A 21,685-nucleotide genomic window follows, 5' to 3' on the forward strand; every position below is an offset into this window, starting at 1 on the left:
TCAGTTCAAAATTTGTATTTGTTTAATACCTGCAAAAGCAGCAATACAAAAAATCTCTATACATTTTTTTCACAGCACTGTATATAAATCAGCAGTTCAAGTTTATAATAGTAAAAGGAAGACTACAAGGATGAATTCCATATCAGTGACCAACTGATAAAAGCTTATTCAAACACATTTTGAGAAAACAGAATTATAAACTCTTGAACCACAAAATGGAATAGAAACGGATGGCCCAAAACACTTGTTGAATATTTATTTTCAGAAAGAAAAATCCACAAATATTCATATGCACTTATTTTAAAGGCGGGTGGGTGAGAATTTCAGCTAAACTTGGACAACTGAGGAAAATCCCACAGTACCGAAAGCTAAAGTGCTATCAATAATTACTGCCAGGGTGGCCCACATATGGCTCACCAACCTCTGTCTTGTGGCAAATTTCCCCATTCCCCAACTTTCCAAATAGAAAACAGACCAGCTGTGTGGTATGTGGCAAATAGCAATATGCATGGATATGATACGGAGCTAACTTTGGCTAATGCACAATAAAATCAGAGTCCAGTAGTACCTTCAAGACCAACAAATATTTATTCAAGGTGTGAGCTTTCAAGTGCAAGCACTCTTCCTCAGACTATGAACTGGTCACGCCTTTAATAAATCTTTGTTGGTCTTAAAGGTGCTACTGGACTCTGATTTTATTGTGCTACTTCAGACCAACACGGCTACCCATTTGAATCTTTGCTAATGCAGTCTTTTATAAATACCAGAGGCATCGCCTCCATACATGAGCTATTATCCCAGCAAGGACAGCTACCTCTTAGCAGGCCTCAAGCAGACAGGACTTCCAGTGGCTTTAGTACATCAATTGTATTCCAGGGGCATGAATAGATTGCCCATTCCTCATTTGATGGGGAAAACTAGGAAAACGTAGGCTGGTCACTGCACCTCTACATTCCCACCCATGATAACCAATAATTAATTGTGGATGTCCTTGTGCTTACATTACAATGAACGAATAATTAAACACCACAAAAACAGTCACGGATCTAAAAGATGACAATCTGTGCAGCTTTTTGAAGAGATTCTTCCCCCCTCCTCTGGACACAGGTGCATATACGGATTGCAAGAATGTCTGCATACAAACATGCAGTCAGAGTTTAACAGCACTCTTGCATATAAAAGCAATGTCTTCAGAAGATATCAAGGTGCCTTTTTCTCAGCTGCTATCTTTGTACCAATGCCTTAATAAAAACAAGGAGGAATAATTTGGTTCCCCATCTCCATTCCATTTAGGAGTTGCTCTGAAGATCTTCTGTTGACATTCACAAACTTAAAGGAACAGACTTAAAATGGCAGGAGGAAATAGGGAATGGGTTGGTCCCTCCTTCAACATCTCCCCCTTGCAAGGGGCATAGAGGAGGGGAATAGTCCAAGTGTCATGGGTGCAGAATCCCACAGTTTAATGATTGCAAGAAAAGTGCTTCCATGGCTTTGCTAAGGTTCTCCAGTGTCTTGTCGAGCACAGATCCATGGGGGGGAATTATTTTTGAAGTGCTTATATGACCACTTTTGCCACTAAGGGATTCCCAGAAAAGCACAGCTAAAGAATTCAATGAGATTCTCTAAGAATAAAAAAGAAGCTCTGATGGATCAGGACAGTAATCCATCTAGTCCAGCATCTTGTTCCACACAGTGTCCAAGAAGCTACCCTAGAGGGCCAACAAAAAGGGTTTAGAGGGCAAGGGCTTCCCTTGATGATGATGCCTAGCACTGGTATTCAAGAGGTATATTGCTTCTGAATATGGAGGTTCCCTTTTGTCACAAAGGTTAATAGCTACTGATACACTCCTCCCTATTAATTTTTCTGACCCCCTTTTAAAGCCCTCTATGCTAGGGAGAATCATTATATCCACCGGCAGTGAATGCCAATTTAAGTAGAGTAAAACAGTGCTATATTTTATCCATCCGTCAGTACTGCCCATCCACTTCTTTGAGGGTCCCATGGGAGAGAAAAGCTTCTCTCTCTTCACTACAGAGCAGAAGGAATCAATGTGATAGGTTCCCTGCGGTCCTAGCAGGCATCAGCTCTACAAAATTCCATCTGGGAATTAGGCATGTGAGATTTCTATTACAGTTGGCTAGAAGCATATAAATAGCCTCCTGCTATTTCCATATGGATGAAGTGTGGACTGGAGAAGGGATAAGTGTTGGTGTCAACTGTGTTTTCTCCAGATCCACACCACTTTGCCATTAAATGCCAGAGGATTCTGACCACCGCAGGGAATCTGCAGGTGATAAAACCCTAATCAAGGCACACTCAAGGTGAATGTGAAGTCAACACTGTGTGTGCCCAGCTCCAATGGACTCCAAATTCTCTTCCAAAGGAATCCAAGTTCTGGAACTAGAATCATTTGTGCAAGTGACACAAGGTACAGAGTGTTTTATAAAAACTGAAGAAACACAGAGTCAGAAGTTGTCAAGTGGGGACTAGTAGCCACAAGCTGCAATAGACTAAAGCTCTAGCTGACTGAAACTCCTAGGTAGCCCCATTTTCCAAAAGTACTGCCCATGTATTTCAGTCTTTTTATTTCAGCACCCTGGAAGCAGAGGTCCAGATTGCGAATTCTGTGCCAGAAACCCCAATTCCATCCTGTAGAAATCCAGCATACAAAAGAGAAAACACAGCCCTATAAAGACTGTTAGTACCATGGGGCATAAGGCTTCTGACCTGGAGAAAAAGATGGGGAAAACAGATTATTTGTGTCTAGAAGAGATAATGTGCACGTACTTGCATAGGTAAAATTTGCTACCACATATAGCACAAGGGATTTGCCCAAGCTATAAGATGACTACTGCAAAGCAGTAATACCCGTTGCAGGAACAGTTGGCTACACACATCCTAATTCCCTTAAGAAAAGAGCAGTCAAAGGACTTCCTTAGTAACACTAAGAAAATAGTTATGTGGCACCCTAAAGAAACCAAGAGACTATTCAAATAACATCACTGCCCTCTGGTGGGTAAACCAAGAAACTGGAACCCACACCAATCACTTTTGTAGCCTATGTCCTACACGACACTGCCAAAGAGTAAGCAATGTCTGGCATCCCCTCAGGGCATTAACAGGGACGTGTAGTTCTGAGCCTTGCTTTGTACCTCTGCAATCCCCACGTGAGCTTTGAAGTCAACATTTTGTTCTGTCAAAGCAGGAATTTGGTGGCCAGCACCAAACTGAATTCCCAGAGATTTCCTTCTGTGGACCTCCCAGTCCCCGTACGGTCACAGAAGCTAGTGCTCTGCTTTGCATGACAGAGTGATTCCTGAGTTAGAGCCCCTGCTACGGGCATTCTTCATAGCACTGGGGGCTACATGAGGCTGTATAACAGGACCCAGTGGAGGACAAGAGATGGCCTGCAGAGCTTGTTGAGGCAGCTGGGCTGGCTGCGTCAGTATGGATGTAATCTTGCTAAGCTGCAGGAGGGAGCCGGAGAGAGCTGTGTGGGGAGAGACAAAGAAAAGGGTGTATCAATGTCTTGAACATGCATCAGGAAGTGCTAGTACATGGCAGCCTCTTTAAAATATTAAGACAGACTTGCATTCCAGAGCCATATCCCAGACTTTCCTGGGATGCCACGAGCCTTGGATGCAAGACATGGAAAGGAACGGAGATATAAAGTGCTGGAAAAACATAGGCTTGATCAATAGACTGAGTGTTGACCATTCTGAGCTGCACCCCACTGACACACTGCAACTGTGGCTTTCACATGCTCTCTGTTCCTCAGTGATTGACAGGTGACACACAGGACATTTGCACTTAAAGCGAGAGACTGTACAAAACAATTGATTAAAAAGTGCAGCAGAAGAAGCACCCTTGAACAGGAAGGAAATGTTCTGGAAGCATACCAGGGCGCAAGATGGGCAGGGTGCAGTGTTGCTCCAACCAACTTAACACCGACTGGCAGAAGTCCTTGATGTTGCCCGTGATCACTGTCCTGGTGTAGCTCTCAAACAGTGGCTTGATTATCACACTAAACTATGGGTTGAAAAGAGTTAAGGAGCCTTGGCAGCCAAGTCTTCCACTCTATGCCCCCCTTTCAAAGGACTCAGCAGGGCCTTTTTGCAGTACTAAGACTTGCAACCCCACAATTTGCTCCCTTTGCTGCACCTGAACACTCCCACCCTGCCCAGCCGCACTGCCCTCAGCTGCCAATGGATACAAGCCAGAAGCGCCAGTCCTGTGCGGTGCGCTGGCGAACATATTCTTCATAGAGCTGAGAAGGCTGATCTGACTGTGGTGGTAAAACAGGAGCTCCACTGGGTGGAAGCTGGCGCTGGAACTCACTGCAGGGAGGAGGGGGGGGGGAAGGTCAAGCACAGCCCATCCACATTAGCTGTCTCCCCATTCTATGATAACCTCTTAAGGCCACAGAACTGATTCGATTTGGGGGGCCACAGAAGGCCACAGAACTGATTCGATTTCTGCTTGCACCCTCTCCCCTACCCGCCACCTGCTCCCCGTTTTTACCCTTGCCATTGCTGCTTGCACCCCTTTGCTCGAGGGGGCACAGCAGCAGGCCAAGTACCCTGGCAACTGCCCCATTCAGAAGATGCTGGCCTTGGCAGGCCACTCCACAACTCACTCAATGGCTGTGCTCAGCTCTTCAATTTCACCACGCAAACCTTCTACTGTTGCCCATGCTTGTCGGTGCTCCTGCTGCAGTCTCCGCACATACACAACACTCTTCTGCAGAAGCACTGCTTTGCTAAGCTGGGGGCAAAGTAGAGATGTCAGAATCACATGGAGAACAGGAACAGACCTTGCACTGCCACGGATCCAAGGAAAGAGGAGCACATGTACCTTGCTGCTAGTTTGATCAGATCCTGGGAGCACCAGACTGGCCAGAGTGTTGAAGCTAGATCTGATGACCATACGTCGGGTGTAGTCTGAAGAGGTAAAAGTAGATCTTCGACTTCCCTGCAACTGCCAATCAAGTCATAGAATTTCAAACAACAGATAGATTCCTGACTGTACATCTGATCCACTTGCCCCAATCTTTTAAATATAGTCTAAACATTTTCCTTTACCTTGGCAGTGCAGTGTTTGGACATTTCTTGTAGGTTGCAGACAGTACTGTCCTCAGCCTCCTCCTTGGTTTGGGCACCTGAAAACGAACAATATTGAGAGAGAAAAACACCCCCAATCTTTTCACTTGGCATTGCATAGGGGAATATCCAGTGAGAGTGGATGGTATCTTTCCACAGCTTCCCTAGTCTCTTTACCAATGTCAGGAGAGGCTGCAGTGGTGGCAGGTGGAGGTGCCTCTGTCCCAGAGACGGAGCTCAGTATGACATCAACAGGGAGTTCTGGGGTGCCACAAACCTGTGGAAAAAGGTAAATCTGGTTATGAGAGGTGCTGGATAAGAATGTGGGAAACAGTTACGTGTGTAGATCGTGGAGGATACCTTTCTCACCTGTATGGAGTTCATGACTGGAGTAAGGGGCAGAGGGGCTGGACCTGGGGATAAAAAAAAGTTCTTTTTGCTTTCTGAATTTCTCTGGCTTTCCAATGTGCAGTATAAAGCCTGACTACTAAAGAGACATGCCAGGCGACTACTGAGTTCTGATCTAGCTGCTCTTCGATAAACTAGATCCTGGAATACAGCAGAATTACTTCATAAACCAAAAAATCTCCCTTGCTCTTAAATATGAAATTGCTCACAATAACTGAAAACAGAGCCCAACCCAAGAGTCTCTAGTGAAATGAGTTGCCTCTCATCTAACTCAACAGTTAAGGAACATCCTTGACTCAGAGATAAAACAAAACCCTTCTAACCTGAATCCAGAATGTCTGCCGAAATAGCTTCTCTTAACATTCCTGCCTGTGCAACCCTCTTCCAGCCTGGCAGTGACTCCACTACTTGCCATTGCTAGGCTTCTACACCTTTATTAGCACAGAAATGGTTTAGAGAACAAAGTCCTGGAGACAGTTTTAGTGGGAAGCTGTGCTGGTCTGCAGTAGATTCGAGCCCAGTAGGACCTTACAGACCAACAAGATTTCCAAGAGTTAAGCTTTTAAGAGGCATACTCCCTTCTGGAGGTGCAATCTTGTCATTCCATAATATACCTACAGATCTGCTCTTCCTCTTCAAACCAACTAAGAAACAGATTGTGAGTCTGGCTTCTGATTATCCTGAGATTGCTTCTTGAATAAGCAAGCTAACAATATAGATTAAAATAAATAAACATTTAAATAAGCTTTGCATCCTGATAAGTTTTCTTTTCAATTCATCCAGCGATTTAAAGGTTTTTGTTTAATTATACCATACGGAGCAACATTCACATTCCTAGTTAGGTTTTATTTAGTTCAATTTTGCCTCATGTATCAGGTTTAAACTGCAAAAATCTCACCTTCTGCTCTGATACTTGGGAGGAATGGGACTATTTGTTATTCTGTGGTCTAGCCTATTTTTCAGGAGGGAGGTTGCTGGCCATTTTCCTGTAAAAACAACCTTTGTATGAGCATATATCAACATACATTATCAGTTGGTGTAATGCATTGTTGATATACACCTATCTCAGAAAGCAATCCTAAGGAGGTCTACTCATAAGTTCCATCTTATTCACTGAGACTTACTCCCAGGGAACCATCCTTAGGAAGCATAGGCAGAACCTAAATGTGCTGAAAGTAATTCCGATGTAGTTATTCAGTGCACGCAGGATCAAGCCATAGATTTTCAATTTTTACAATAGCCATAAGTACTGGAAAACACTGCCCCTAGTCAGTGACAACACTTTTCAATTTTCTGAAGAGAAAACAGTTGCTAACCCCTTCCAAACCCAACCCAGTTCCAGCATCAGCACTTCCTAGTTCAGCTGCTCTCATTAAAGTGACAGAACATACCAGACGCAAGTAGGTAGGTGAGCGAGGAACTGGGAGGTGCTCTCTGATGACTACAGGAGGGTGCTGGAGCAATCCGTTGTAGTGGTCTGGCCCTTCCACTCTTGACTGGGGGAGCAGAAGTAGGCACAGCAAAGGTACCTGCAGATGTGGACGCAGATGGTGAGGAGGGATTTTCTGACCCTGTGTGGGTGATGACTGAGAAGACCAAGGTGGCTTGAGGTTGGGTATGCAAGACTGAGAGAGCAGGCGGGGAACTGATCTTCACTGGAGAACTGGGGAAGAATGGCAGGAAAGTCTGCTGTCCGTTTAGAGGTTCAAGTGGCTCCATATCCAGGGAGATGGGAATGGGCATGAGAGAGCCTCCAGGTGGCGGAAGTTCTTTGAGATCAGTGACAATGGGAGATACATCTGGGTCACACTGATTCAAGGCAGTAGAATCTGTTAGTAGTGTGGGAGCCTGGGGTGAGGAAAAGACAGTGAGTCAAGCACAATTCTTTGGATGGGAAGCACAGTTCAGGCTTGACCCCCCCCCCCCCGAGGAGGCTGCACTGGGCAGCATCATGCCCACACAAAACATTCCCAGTAGCGATTGGAAGAGCTCCTATGTAATGCCAAGAAGAGGCAATTAGGATCCCAAAAGCTTGCTTTAACCACTATTTGCATCATGTACCAGAGGATGGAGAAGCCCAAGGGGTGGAACAGGAGTATTAGATAAATTGCTGTTTCTTACCTGGACAGATGGGTGAGGACGACAAGAAGTGATGAAGTCTGTAAATAAAAAAGAAGCAAAGGTACAAGGCTTGAAGACAAAGAGCAGGCCGGTCACAGCAGAGGACACCCCATCACAGAAATGCATCCTACTCCCTCTCTGAATGAAAGGGGAAACCATGCAGGCAGTTTTTTAGTCAATCCCTTTACTGACTGATTTCACTGCCCTATTCCATAGTCTTTCATCCTTTTCCTTCCATCTTGTTTGTTCCTTTTCTTGGGACTATGAAGTAAAAAATAAAATAAAATGGTGAAATCTCTACTATTTTTGGAGTGCTTTGCTTGCAGTAGGGAACTGCCTCAGAAGCAGATGGGACAAGAAGAGGGTGGGGACACAAGCCATCAGTGAGTGCCCAATGTCACTTCCACTGGTATCTGTCTGAAGTATTCATTGTAAACAACCTACAAGTGTAAAAAAAAACAAGTATGCTTCTGAGAATGTGCAAAACGTCTTTGCTTTACCAATAAATAATCACTATCAGGCCCATGGCCTCACCTCCCTCATAATCAGGAATTAGGGATAAAGCACCAAGCAGGCATAATGTTCAAGCTCTTTAAACCATAGAACCTATTACCACAAAAAAAGCATACAATGCTTGCATCCAGAATTCCAAAGTATGATAATATCCACTCACTACAGAAAAAAAAAATCTTTGGAAAGACCTAGTCAAAGGATAAACCCTGTCTGGAATGCCAAGAATACCAACAGGTGTAAACAGTATTCTGGGCATGTGCAGTGATCATAGAATCTCTCTACATGCTTGGCAATAGGTGACACATTTCAAGTTGGAGAGAATGATTTGCAGGAGGGAAGAACTCTGCCTTGGGGGCACTTTATGAAATCCCAGATGATTATGAGCATTTTGCCAATGTGATACTACAACTACTACTATGACAGTATATTGGAAGAGCAACCACTGACGAAGATAAAACAGAAAGCGGGTCACTTAACCTAGGATCCTGTTTTGGTTGACTCTTTATGTTTGATCATATGTTTGACCATTTAAACTTTGTTATAACCTTTTCACTTATAAACATAGAGAAGACTACTATATCATTGTGCCTCGTGATTTCCTTTTTTCTTCTGAGTCCACATTGAGGAATCCACGGTTCTATACTTTATTTATACATTCCTGCAGACCACCTGGCGAAAGCTCAGTGGCTCATTCTTGCTGCAACAAGGTGGAGACCCTATGACCTGGTCAGGCAGGTAGCTCGTGCATGATGCATGCCATTTCCTTATATGGTTAATTTAACCGCATGCTGTAAGGCATGCGGGGTCCTTATATGGCCAGATTACTTAGGTGGTCTGTCGAGGGCAAAAGTGCAGTGTGGGCTCATCATTTCCTGGTATGGTTTGCCAGTCCCGGATAATGAGTCCAAAGTGCACCTCCATTTGTGAAGGATTTTAAAAAAATTTTTATTGGATTTATAATTACTCTGAAAGTTTTGTATAGTAGGCCTCTGGAGAGAAAGCATCTACATTTACTAAATAAATAAAGAGAGGATTGGATTTCTCTGCAATTACACTATTGCCTTGCTTTCAGCTATTCAGAAGCTTCTCAGTTACCTACCAGGGCCCTGGATGAAATGTTACTATTACCATTAGTGAGGTTTTATGTTTGCAAAGTAAGAAATTAATTTAGTCAGATAATGCTACAGTGGACAGCTATAAACTTCCTGTTGCAAATTAAATACAAGTCAGTAAACAGCTTAAAATATAGCAGTCCACGCAAGCACCTGGAACTTAAAATGCAACTAATAGGCAATTTTGAGCATATCAGGCATATTTAAGGCTTGCTGTTTCCAGGTGATGTGTATTGACCACTCACAATCCACCCCATCCTTCAGTGTGCCCCTATGACTTCTCAATAGAACACTTTTGCTAACAGCTTGACAAAGCCTTGGAACCCCCCCCCACCACCACCACCACCACCACAGAGCCCATATTAGAAAGGCAAAAGGTGTCTAGCTTTCATCCACAGAGTACATTTAATGACCACCTTAAAACAGACAAGCCCTGGTTCAATATGAGGAAGCTGGCCAAAGGGACAACAGGTTCTTATTTGTACTCTTCTACTCTAAATCTTCCCTAAACTCCTGTATGTATTCAATACAGTCTCAGTAAGGTACAGTTCTAACTGATTGGGCAGTTGATAGGTTCATGATATGCTCTGAGAAATAGTGATTTTGGTTACCTTTCCTAGCAGTTGGAATAGATAAGAGGAGCTTGAAGGAGTCAGAAGAAATAGTACAGGAAGCAGAGCTGAACCACTGAAGACCAAGACAAATAGAGGGAGAGCTAGCCAGGCTGCCTGTAAAGATCCAGGCAAAGAAAAAAAAGAGAGAACATTGGAAGAAAGGCAAAAAGGAGTATGAGAACAGAATGGATCAGATACAATAGCCATTGTGCTGAGACACAAGCGAAACAATGGCTGGAGGCAGATCTGTTCTGCAACAACAGCCACTATCAAAACACACACGATCGATAATCATGTCATACCTACAACTTCTACACACATGCACGCACACTCTACATTTAATGGAATAGCAAGGGTAATATCTGTGTACAATTTCTAGTATAAAGCAGAGAGGCAGGTAGTAAGATGTTTTAAAATGATCAGTAAAATTAAAGCCTCAGTTTTGATTTTTCAAGATGCATCTATGATATTTTTCACATACAAACATATGAACTGCCAAAAGTATTAATTATATGTTCATGCTGACTAATTTAGTTTATTTTAATTTGTCTACAGTCTGGCAGAACAGTGTCTGCTCAGTAAGATTTCTATTCTGGCCTTGTGCAAACTACAATCAATGGCAGTCTGAAAAACAGGCTCAATCTTCTCTAACCAGCTGCACCTTCCAACCAGAGTTCTGATAATTGCTGATCCTCAAGAACATGAGCCATCCTTTCAAAATAACTCAAGCTTCCTTTCAATACCCAGAGTTTTCTCACCAGTGGCTTTTGAAAGTACATGAGATTTTTTTAAAAACTGAGCCTTAATGTCACACCTATCACATTCTCTCAATTTATTGTCTAATTATGAGAGAAATCTCATCATGCAACATGAATGTGGCAGTTTGAAGACATCTAAGAGACACTACACATTATGGCAGCAAAATGCATTTTTTCATATGAATATATGCTTTAAGGAACTGCAGCATGTACCCTTCTTCCTGAATATGAATGCGGTACTTCACATCTCCAAAACATGACCATGCACTTAAAATAGTGACTTGTATTCTACCACTCCAATCAAGTGGTAGAAAGTTTTCAGCCTTCTTACAGCCAAGGGAGCCTAATCTCCAACAGAAGTGATTATACTGCTGGGGGACAAGCCACTTCTATTGGAGGAAAACTCCTCAGGACTGACAAAGTCTTCATGTTGAATACAGCATTAGAAAATAAAGCACTATAGGTAGCAAACCCAAAAAGTGATACAAAGTGCTTTAGTATTCCTTCTATGACCTGAACCACTCTGTCACCCCCACCAATCTTGATTTAGCCATATAAAAACAATGATTGATTGATTTCTTATTCCCCTTGCAATTTGGAACGGTTTACATGAAATATGAAGTTATAAAAATCATAAAATTAATAAAAATTGGTACAATGAAGGTTCAGTAACTACATCAATTGATAACAAAGGTAATAGCAGCAATTACAGGAACATTGCTAGTAACTGATAACTGAACTGGTTACCATGTCAACTGTAACCCTGCAGGTTGTCAATGAGATTTGCCCCATGATGTTCTTGATTGGCATATCTGAGGGGGCAAGGTTGGGGGCCCAGTAGTTGCTACTGTAGATTTAGTTGGCCTATGTTACATTACCTTGAATAGGGTCCAAGGTGTCCATGAATTCCTCTCCAAATATGGGATGCAGTTGCGTCAGGGTGGGTTGGATCATGTCAGCATTGTCCTGGTGGCCTGGAGGCACAAAATGGGAAGACAGTAATGGCTGGTCTCATCCAAAGGAAGATGATCCATGATGGAAAGGCCATGGCTCTGATCAAAGACAGATAGGCCACCCTAAGTGGTGAAGCAGACAACAGACAGATGTCTGGTGACCACAGTTAGCACATGGTGACATAGAGAAGGAAACAGTCCTTCAATCTGCATTAAGTGAGGGCCACTACAAATCCTTGGTGCACAGCTAAAGACTTAGGGTTCTTATTAGATGGTGGCAGAGCCACAAGTTGTATAGAACATGCAAAAAGCAGGGACTCACCAAAGCCGCGTAGGTTGGGGCCCCCATAAGGGTTCCTGCTAGAGAAGATGGTGTCCAGGAGTGCATCCAAATCATGCAAGGGGTCCAGATCCATGGGACATCCAGTGGCCATTTCATTGTACTGCTGTACTCCTGAAACATTATCAACTACCTCCTGTTCAGAAGAAGAAGACAGTATTGTGAATTCCACTCAAACAAAGGGCAAGAATGCCAAGTGGCAGCAGTCTCCAAGCCTCCACCATAGGGGAAGGGGAATCTGAATAAGGCAAAAGAAGGTATAATAACAACACCTGAGTGGAGCCATGAATAGGTTTATCTTTCTTCTCTTGGGCCTAAAACAAAAGAGACAGGATTATCATAACAAAGACATAAAGCAAGTTCTGAGTATGATGTATTTAGTGTCCTAAGAGTAGGAAGAGCCATGGCCAGCCTTCCCAAACATACTGGGGCTTTCAATGAGCCATCGCAGGCAACAGTAATCAGAAAGGATGGCTGGGTATACATGCATCAGAGAAAGACAATGAATTATGACAGTTAGGGAAGATGGTTTATGGGCCAAGGCACCTGGCAAGAGAGAGGACAATCTGTCACTAATTCCAATGCTAGGCCTTCTCTTAACTACCAGTTCCAGTCAACAATGTCCAGTATGGCAAGAAAAACCTAGAGAAGCCACCAAGTTGCAGTGATCACTTATGTAGACTCTGAATGGGGCTACAAGCTTTCCCTTCAAGAATCAAGAATGAACACCAGCCTAGGAACTAAATGTTGAAGAGGGTTATAAGGAGTACAGCACACCTTACTGGAAAAGGAACTTACCTTGGTATGGAAGAATGCCCTCTGCTTGGGGATGAACGTCCTCCACTTGTGATATTCCCTAATGACAACTCCGATTTGGCGCTTCCAGTACTTTCCCTCCATAATGACAGCCTTCAAAGTAAGAGAGAAGAAAGGAATCACAGTCAAATGGACAAAGAGGGAACTTATGATTACTAAGACCCAAGCCTAAGCCTTGCTCACCTCAGGTTTGCGGTGCTCATCTATATCAGTGCACTCCAGTGGAGCCACGAAACTACACACGGGGTTTTGTCTCTTCTCCACATCTGTGTACAGGATAAAAGAAAAAAAAGGACTGTGCAGTTGCAGAGAGGCTCAAAGAAAAGATAGGAACGATAACTGGGTGGAAAGAAGCCATAAGCCACTCAAGTTCTAGCATCCACCAGAGCATTCAGGTGTTGTAAAATATAACCAACTTCATAAGCAACTAGGTCAAAGTGAAGTTCTGCTGTTAATTTATACTTCTGTATTAAAGAGTCTTCTTTGCTGCAGTGGTCACAGAGACTATTTGCAATCTCAGAGGAAAAGAAATCCTCTTTTAAAAACTCCTAAATGCATTGTCGGTAAATTTCATCACCCTGTCCCCAACTACTCACACTGCAGATACCAGGCCCTCCAGATGGCATTATTGAGCCGAATCTTGTCACGTTGTAATAGCTTCAATCCCTTGAAGGTTTTCCACTTGGGAGAGACAATTTTCCCACTACAAATAAGAAAGAAAAGAAATTCCTGCAACACTTGCTTTTCAAAGGAAAGCTGGATAAGGCAACAAAGAAGAGCAAGAGTTCCCAAAACGCAGTGGTCCCCAACCCCCGGTCCGAAGACCGGTACTGGTCCGTAGATCATTCGGTACCGGGCCGCGGCTCCTCTTCATCCTCCTCTCCGACTGCTGCCTCGGGGGCTGCCCTGCCACTCTGCCACAGTCTCACCTTTGGTGCTCTCCAGCGGCCGCCATGGTTGGGGCTCCCCCTTGGCGTGGCACTGCGCAGCTGCTGCTGGCAGTGCCCCCAGCAGGCGTCAGGAACTCAAGGGCGCCGGCGGGAAAGCAAGCGGAGCAGGGACTCAGGCAGCGGCGACGTCCCTTGGCAAAAGACTACCCCCCCACACCGGGCCTCAGTAAAATTGTCAAGCGTTGACTGGTCCCCGGTGATAAAAAGGTTGGGGACCATTGCCAAAACGCATCTGGCAAGATTCTCTCTCCTTAGCTTAGCTGCGAGACAGACATTGCTATTCTTAGTCTCTGCAAGAGGGGGAAGGGCGGAAGGTAGGCAGAGACTGGGCTAAATTCTACCTTCAACACAAAATACATGAAATATATGCCATCATTTTTCATAGATTTAGTTAATTTGCATACTTTAATCCAGACCTGATATTAAAGGTTCCCCCAAAGTTTGCATTTTATGGCAAATGTATTTATTGTACTGGAGGGTTGAGAGAGAGAGAGAGATGGCCATATGTGCAGGCCTATAAGGGTGTAGGAGACCACGACTAAAGAAGCAACTAATTTTTATGCACAAAAACTCTTTCCCCTAAATCTCTGATTTTGATATATTTATTTCCTTCACTATGTTTTCCCCTAGAATTAAACCCAAAGAGACTGTAACCACATAAACTAAGCTTATTATTCCTGTTTGGTTCTTGAATCTGTTAAACATTATGTTGCATGGTAATATGCTGCTCACCCTCTACCTATATTATGGGCTGGTAAAATATATCTGAGGAATTGTAAATGCACACAAAACCTTTTCCCTTGAATAAAACTTTGTTGGTCTTAAAGGTGCCCCTGGACTCAAATATTTATTTCAATATAAACTTTTGTGACAGCGTTCTTATTGAAATGAACGTTGTTTAACTTTAAAGTGTTACTAGATTGTTGTTTTATTAGAATACACACTGACATGGGCAGCACTCCCTAGTCAAAAGCAATGTCATCTGACACCCCTGCACTTCTAAGGATCATGTGAATATGCACAGCCTTCGTGCAGGACAATCCTCAGGCCAGCTGCAATGGAGTGCATTGAAGACTGTTTCCTTGCACTCTGACCTGTAATTGGTTACAGGTCTGGCACCAGCTTCACTGGACAGTTGTGTCAAAAACAAAGAGGGAGATCAGCGTCTTGTGGCCTCCCTTCCTCTCAACAATTGCTTGATCTCTTTGGGCGGAGGAAAGGACATCAGAAATGTTCTCTTACTACAAAGATTCCAGGTTCTAATCTTTGCCTTCCCAAGCTGAATCTGCTGCCACTGCCATTCTCTTAATTCCATTAAGCAACTAGTATTTGTAACAATGGAAGGAAACCTTTATGGCAGCCAATTGCCTGACAATTAGATGCAGTTGAGGATACTGTACTTGTTTTTCTCAGCAGAGTCACATCATGAAGATTCTCAACAAGTAGAGGAAATGTGGTGTAGGGATAGGTTGTCCACTGTCATGTGTAACGGTTCAATGTGTTTATTTTGTGTTGGCACACAGACACACAATCCCTTGTAACACCCTTTGATTGTGCAAAAGCATCTAATGGCTTGGTTTCAGGAGATAACTGTCAACTAAACAAACCATTACTTAAGTGGGAGCTCATGTATATGAAATCTAAGTGCTGGAGACAGGATATTAGTTAAAGCAAATGTGTGATGTTCCACTGTGGTAATTTTCATTTCAGTTTTTCATAGAAATGGACAAAACTTCCCTAGACATTTAGTATGGATAATTAAGAGACGTTTTTGACATTCACGATAGATTTAAAAACTCTCATATATACAAGTTTATTTTTGCAACCAAGAGATCAAAAAGTACTTAAAAAAACAAAATAAAATTATCTGAGATTCTCAGAGGCCTAACAAGGCACCTGACCATAGTGGCACAGTGGCAAAGAGAGCAATCCTAAACATGTATGGTTTATGAAGCTTAATCCCAAGAAAGTGTTTTAGGACTCCACAAAGCTAAAACCTAGAAAGTCCTCAGTTCAAATTTAATCTGTGCAATTAACTAGCCTTGAGCAAACTATTCTCTCTAAGCCTTAGCCCCCACAAGTGAAACATAGAGATAACAACACTAGCCAACATTTCAAGAATTGCAGTAAAATATATATATTAGTTTTTACTATGCAACCCTTGTGTGTGTGTATGGAACTAATATAAACAATATAATTTCAGTCAGGAACCATCTGACTAGCAAACTGGAGGGATTCTACCCTGATCTAATCTAATCCCTATCACAAGACATGATAATTTAAGACATTCCAAATAGTTTTCTATTTAGCCCTTCTTTAACCACCTCCAAAGACGAAAATTGTATAATCTACTTGATTCCTCAACAACTTCGTAGGAATGTTAAAAATAGGAAAAGGCACAACCAACCAATTCCAAGTCTTTAGGACATGCCTTCATTTTCAACACAATTATAAAGCATACCACAAGTAACAAATGAAACTAGATTATCTAGAACAAATGATCATTTCCTTATCCTAATTATTAAATTTATCAGGAGGATAAAGACAGGCATGCCCATAAACAACTCCTCATTAATAGCAGTCTCTAAAACATAGAATATTGTAAGACTGTATGTAGTTGAAGTCATTCTGCTATCAGAAAAGCAGCAACCTGAAGAAACTGACAATTGGGTGAATTTTTAATAGGTCGTTTTCTTAAATATTTTATTTCTGTAATAACAAGCAGCAACTGCATGTATAAGGTGTGGTTCCCTTGTTATTTGAAAAGTGTGGTCCTGATAACTATTATTACAAGATAAAAAAAGACTCCTGTTTTAAAATGTTTCAATCACTTCCACACAAAGGCAAGTGCTCACAGAACAGGACAAGTAGTTTCAAATATACTGAAGGCAGAAGAAATGGATCAGCTCTAAGGAATTTGCAGGGGTCAGAAATAGGATCTAAGCAGCAGGACATGGTAACATTGCATGATCTGGTAACAGAGTGGTGGCCTATTTTTTTTTCTTCCTGGCAAGTGCATCACCAGTCCAAAGTCTGAGCCAGGGGCACTCCTGGATGCTGTGCAATGCAATTCTCTCATTTCTCAGAGTGGTTATATTTCTAGCCTGCTGAGCCAGGCGGCAGAGAACAGTAGAAGGCTGGAGAGCCAGGCAAAAAGATAGGCCTGACTTTGTGCCACAGGCTTCTTCTTCTTAATATATTTTTTGACTGCCACTCTCAGGCCAGGCTGGCTCGTGGTGGTTTACAGTAAAATGATAAAATCAGTAAAAATGATAACATTCTTCTCCGGTCACATCACACATTCCTGCCAACTGTGCTGACACTGTGTAAATGCTACACAAACTTGCCTGCTGAGACCAAGACACTTAAGGTTTAGGCAGCGCTTGTGATTTTGAGCAGTGGATTTCAAACATTCAGACAACCAAATAAGATGTAAGCTGTCGCCAAGGCTGACTCTAAACTAGCTTTACACTCATGGCAGATACCGAAAGAGGGCAATGCAGCTCAGCGAGCCCACTGTTATTTAAGGGTGCGAGTTACCGGGACTCAAGACTTGGGCAGGCCGGCGAGCTCTTCTGCAGCCCTCTCAGCAAAGCCCCATTCGCGGCGCTTCCCCGCGCCGCTGACCTCGCCTGCATGCCAGCCGGCTGGAAGAGGCCGTCTCTCTCTCCCCCTCCTCCCCCCCCCCACGTCGGCCTCGCTACGGCCAGCCCTCTCGGCCCAGCCAGGCCCCTCGGCCGGCCGGCCTGGCCGCCTTCCTCACCTGTAGGCGAGCGTCATGCACTCGAAGAGCTTGGCGAGCGAGAGGTCGATGTTGAGGGCGTCGCTGCTCCGCGGCCCGTATCGGTAGACCTCGCACGGGCCCTCGTCCCCCGGGGCCAAGCCGTAGGCCGCCCCGCCGCCCGCCTCTCCGGCCGCAGCCAGCCCAGGGCTGCCCTCCTGGCCCGGCCCCGGCCGCCCGGGAGCGACGGGGCCTCTCGCGCCCAGCGCCCCCTCGGGGTCGGGCTCCGGGTCGGGCTCGGTGTGGGGCTCCGACAGCATGAAGTGGCCACTGTGGATGATCTGGGGGCGCGGCGCCATCATCATCTTCCCGTCCCCGCCGCCCTCCTGGAGAATCACCAGCGGCCCACGGGCAATGCTCCCGTCACCATGGCGACGCGATGCCACGGCTGGGGTCACTGCGGCCGGAAGGAGTAGCTCCGGCCCCTAAAACGTCGCCTCCGCCGGCCCGAAAGGCCAAAAGGAAAGCTCAGCCCACCGAACCCCGCCACCAATCCCGCTGCAGGCTCCCATAGCAACAAGGAAGAGGCGTTCTGCGCATGCGCCCTGCCTGAAGTCCTGGACTGGGTCGTTGCCTTCTTTCCGGCTTCCAGCCTTAATCGCAGGAGGGACCAATTGACTTTCCTGCCAGTAAAACATGAGATGGCGGCGACGCCTTGGGAGAGAGCAAATAGGACTACAGGTCCCAAAGTGCGCCACGGAATGCCAATTGCAGGCGCAGGCGTTCCCGGAAGGAGGCCGGCTAATGTAGTTTTCCTTCTAGATGGTCTGTGCTCGGGTTATTGGGAAGGAATTAAAGCAGTGGTTCTCAACCTTCCTAATGCCACGACCCTTTATTATAGTTCATGTTGTGATGACCCCCAACCATAAAATTATGCAAGTGTTCCTTCACAGACATTAAATCGAAACTGACCAATGGCATGAAGATCCATTGTTCATAATTGTATATACATTGTTTCCCCCCCCCCCAGGGTTTCTCAGTTCAGTTTTGCTTCTTGTTCCATCACGCCGATCTCGCTCTTTTCCGCTGCTCCAGAGAGACGGACGCTCTATCTAGATCTACCCCGCAAGGCTGTTGTGTGGATGGCACCTGCTGCACCAAGCTGCTTGCCCTGCCGCAACCCCTGTGATAGGGTCATTCGACCCCCAGATTGAGAACCACTGAATTAAAGGGTTACTTCCAGGGTTGTTCTTTTTTTTTTTTGCCGGAGTCACTTGGTGAGTCAAAGCGTTTTTACTTGAGAGTTTTTTGTATGTTAATTTTGTATTGGTCTAAAATCTTGTCCCCTTATAACTTGGTGCCTTGCAATTATGAGTGTGTCGTAAAAAGATGTCATAATAAAAATAGAAAACCCAGCATATTCTGCTGCTATTCTTCGACTGGGGGGAAATCACATGCATGCTTGAGCCAGCATGATTCCTTAACGGTTCATTTTACTAACAGTTTTTGGCAAGAGAGAGTAACAAATAAACTCTCATCTAAAATTTGTCCTTTGGTTATTTTAGGGATTTATTTATTATGCGACTTTTGTAGGACTCCCTTGTGATTAGATGCATCAGGGTGGTGAACAACACAAACATTAATAAGACCATCAATATAAAACCCAAAACATAATTTCAATAGAAGTCTAGTAAAATATGTAAAATACAGTTAACTGATATAAAATAAGTTCATATTTGAACCTCTTGCCCGATAAGGGAGGGAGGCCTGATAAGATGTTATTGTGGTTTGAATTCTGCTGGCCTCAACCATAAGCTTGGTGGAAGAGGTCCATCTGGAAGGCCCTGTGGAACTGCTCAAGTTCCATCTGTGCCCAGATCACACACACCCCCGCCCCCCAGACAGCTTATTCCATCAAGTAGGAGCCAGGGCCAAAAATGCTATGGCTCTGGTAGAAGCCGTCTATTTCTTTGGGGCCAGGGACCACCAACCAATTAGCATTAGTTGATTGCAGAGCTCTCTGAGGGACATATTCAGATAGGCAGGCCCTGCCCACATAAAGCCTTAGAGGTTAAGACCAGAACCTTGAACTGGATCCAGAATTCAACTGGGAGATAGTCCAACTGCTGCAGCACTGGCTGAATGTGGGCCCTCCATGGTGTTCAGGTGAGGACCACATTCTGGACCAGTTGCAATTTCCAGAGCTGGGATAAGGGAAGGCCTGCATAGAGCAAGTTACAGTAATCAAGTCTGGACGTGACCATTGCATGGATCATTACGGCTAGATGTTCTGGGGCCATATAGGGTGTTAGTAGCTTAGCTTGATGGAGATGGAAGAATGCCAGCTTTGCTACTCTCTGACATGGGACAAGTCCTCAATAAACTTGATTACAGGAGCAGGCGAAAACTGAGATAGATCTGAAGAAGTCTGTATACACATGAAAGCTGATACCCAGAATTAAACTTTGTTGGTCTTAAAGGTATCACTGGACTCGAAGATGTTCAGACCCTACTGAATCTATTAGAAACTTCTGTCATTCAAGTTTCTCAATCAGGGTTATAGCATTAACCATTTACTGCCTGTCATAGTATTCACCTCCAAGAATAACTTGTGCAGGAGTGCAAAGGGCACCAAAGGTTATGTAATCATTTACAAGTGTTAAATTAGATACCATTTACTTTTCGGTGTGGAATGCGCAGATAGAAAGTCAGATACCAGCTTGTTTTGAGGCTTAGTCAAAGCAGGGCCATGCAGAATGATGCTAATACATTGATCCTGTGTGCCAGCAGTTTAACAAAATAAGACTGCAATCTCATGCACATTTTCTGGGAGTAAACTTTATGAAATTTAGTGGGACTTATATATCTAGCCTACCTTTTGACCATAGCTCCAGAGACCTGCATTGGGATCACATTACATTTAGCCAGGGTATACCACTGATGGAAGAGGAGAAAACCAGAGATGTATGCTTCAGCAGTCAGGTGACATTTCCCAAGGGGAAGTTAGAATGAAGTGCCTAGCCTGGGCCCTGAAATTGCAAATTGCAGCATTACTGAGATAATTTAAAAGAAAATCATTTTCCAAGCCAAAAAGTATGTGCTGCTCCCCATTGGGGGGGGGGGGGATCTAAGTTAAAAAAAAAGAAAGACATGTTAAAATATTTATCTTTTAAGGAATTATTTTGTCCACATTAGATGTGATGTTATCACATCCAGGACACTGGGGCAATATTCTGGTATTGGGCCAAAAACTCTATGATGTATTAGGCTTCTACCATAGAGTTTTTGCCAAAATACCAGTGTCACCTTGGGCGTTATGTCAGTTCTGGGTCAAGTGCAGTTCTCGGTCAAGTGTAGCGCTGTAGATTTGTCACTGTAGGCTGGATAGATAGCTCTCTTTTTTGGGATAAGTCCCCCTCCCACTGGTCAGCTGATTAATGGCAAGGAGGTAGGGCCTGTCAGCGGGGAACCCCTGATGTCCACCGAGTCTGGCAACCCTATTAGCATTACAGTTTATATCAGCTAAGGCAGCCTGTCATTGACAAGCGGTCCATCCAATTTACTTTGCAGGACTGTGGAAATAATAAAGATTTGAAAGTTCCATACCCACCGCCCTGAATTCTTTTAGGCAAGGAAGGGTGTAGCAACTGAGACAAAGCCACATCAACAGCTTGAAAGAGGGGAGGGAAATCTTCCACTTTACAAAAGCTTCTGCTCATCATAGCCAACCATGCAGCCTCCTCTTACCTGCATTCTGAAGTAAAGCTGTTTATTGTTCTATATATTTGAACAGTGAGGAAAAAGAGCAGGAAAAGATTTATTCCTAAGCATTTGAACTGTGGCCTTACTATATAATTTAATCAGAATCATACAGAGCTGGAAGAGATGACAAAGAGCCATCCAGTCCAGCCACAACCTTCTCGGGGACTTAACATCACACACTCCTGACAAGATGCTCATCCAATCTCCTCCTAAAAACCTCCCACAAAGGAGACTCCACCACAATCTGTGGTAGTATATTTTATCTACAAACAGCCATCACAAAATGCTTTCTAATATATAGATGGAACCTCCTTTCTGGTAATTTGAACCCATTGCTCCAAGTCCTTGTCTAATCATTTGCACCTACTCATCTCTATCCTTGCATTAAGATCCAGGGTTGAGTCTAGGACGAAAAGCTTAACTTTCTGGAAGGGCCAGGGCTCGGAAGATCTGGGCCTCCCTCTTATTTACTGTATTCCATACTTTCGATAGTCACCTGAGAGTGATCCCTGAAGTG

General features: G+C 44.1%; 1 protein-coding gene across 4 annotated transcripts; it reads right to left on the minus strand.

The window, feature by feature from the left end:
* Positions 1–17,973, minus strand: LOC143829672 (MLX-interacting protein-like). 4 transcript variants are annotated; one of them, XR_013228211.1, is made up of 19 exons: positions 17,449–17,972; positions 13,332–13,438; positions 12,919–13,001; positions 12,718–12,828; positions 12,192–12,233; positions 11,902–12,055; positions 11,505–11,600; positions 9,866–9,982; positions 7,630–7,667; positions 6,900–7,356; positions 5,470–5,513; positions 5,278–5,377; positions 5,083–5,159; positions 4,856–4,978; positions 4,638–4,765; positions 4,215–4,338; positions 3,901–4,030; positions 3,154–3,491; positions 1–2,728 (listed from the first exon to the last, which is right to left on the minus strand). XR_013228211.1 is itself a non-coding variant. In XM_077320921.1 (18 exons), the coding sequence occupies exons 1-18, from the start codon at positions 17,769–17,771 to the stop codon at positions 3,286–3,288; spliced, it is 2,322 nt and encodes a 773-aa protein (XP_077177036.1). In that variant the 5' UTR covers positions 17,772–17,973; the 3' UTR covers positions 1–3,285. The 4 variants fall into 4 exon arrangements, 3 of the variants coding, with proteins under 3 accessions (XP_077177036.1, XP_077177033.1, XP_077177035.1); XM_077320921.1 differs by having other exon boundaries at positions 1–3,491; positions 7,038–7,356; positions 17,449–17,973; XM_077320918.1 differs by having other exon boundaries at positions 1–3,491.
* Positions 17,974–21,685: the final 3,712 nt, after the last annotated feature.

Source organism: Paroedura picta, chromosome 2, assembly GCF_049243985.1.
Source record: "Paroedura picta isolate Pp20150507F chromosome 2, Ppicta_v3.0, whole genome shotgun sequence".
In the NCBI taxonomy this organism is placed as follows: domain Eukaryota; kingdom Metazoa; phylum Chordata; class Lepidosauria; order Squamata; family Gekkonidae; genus Paroedura; species Paroedura picta.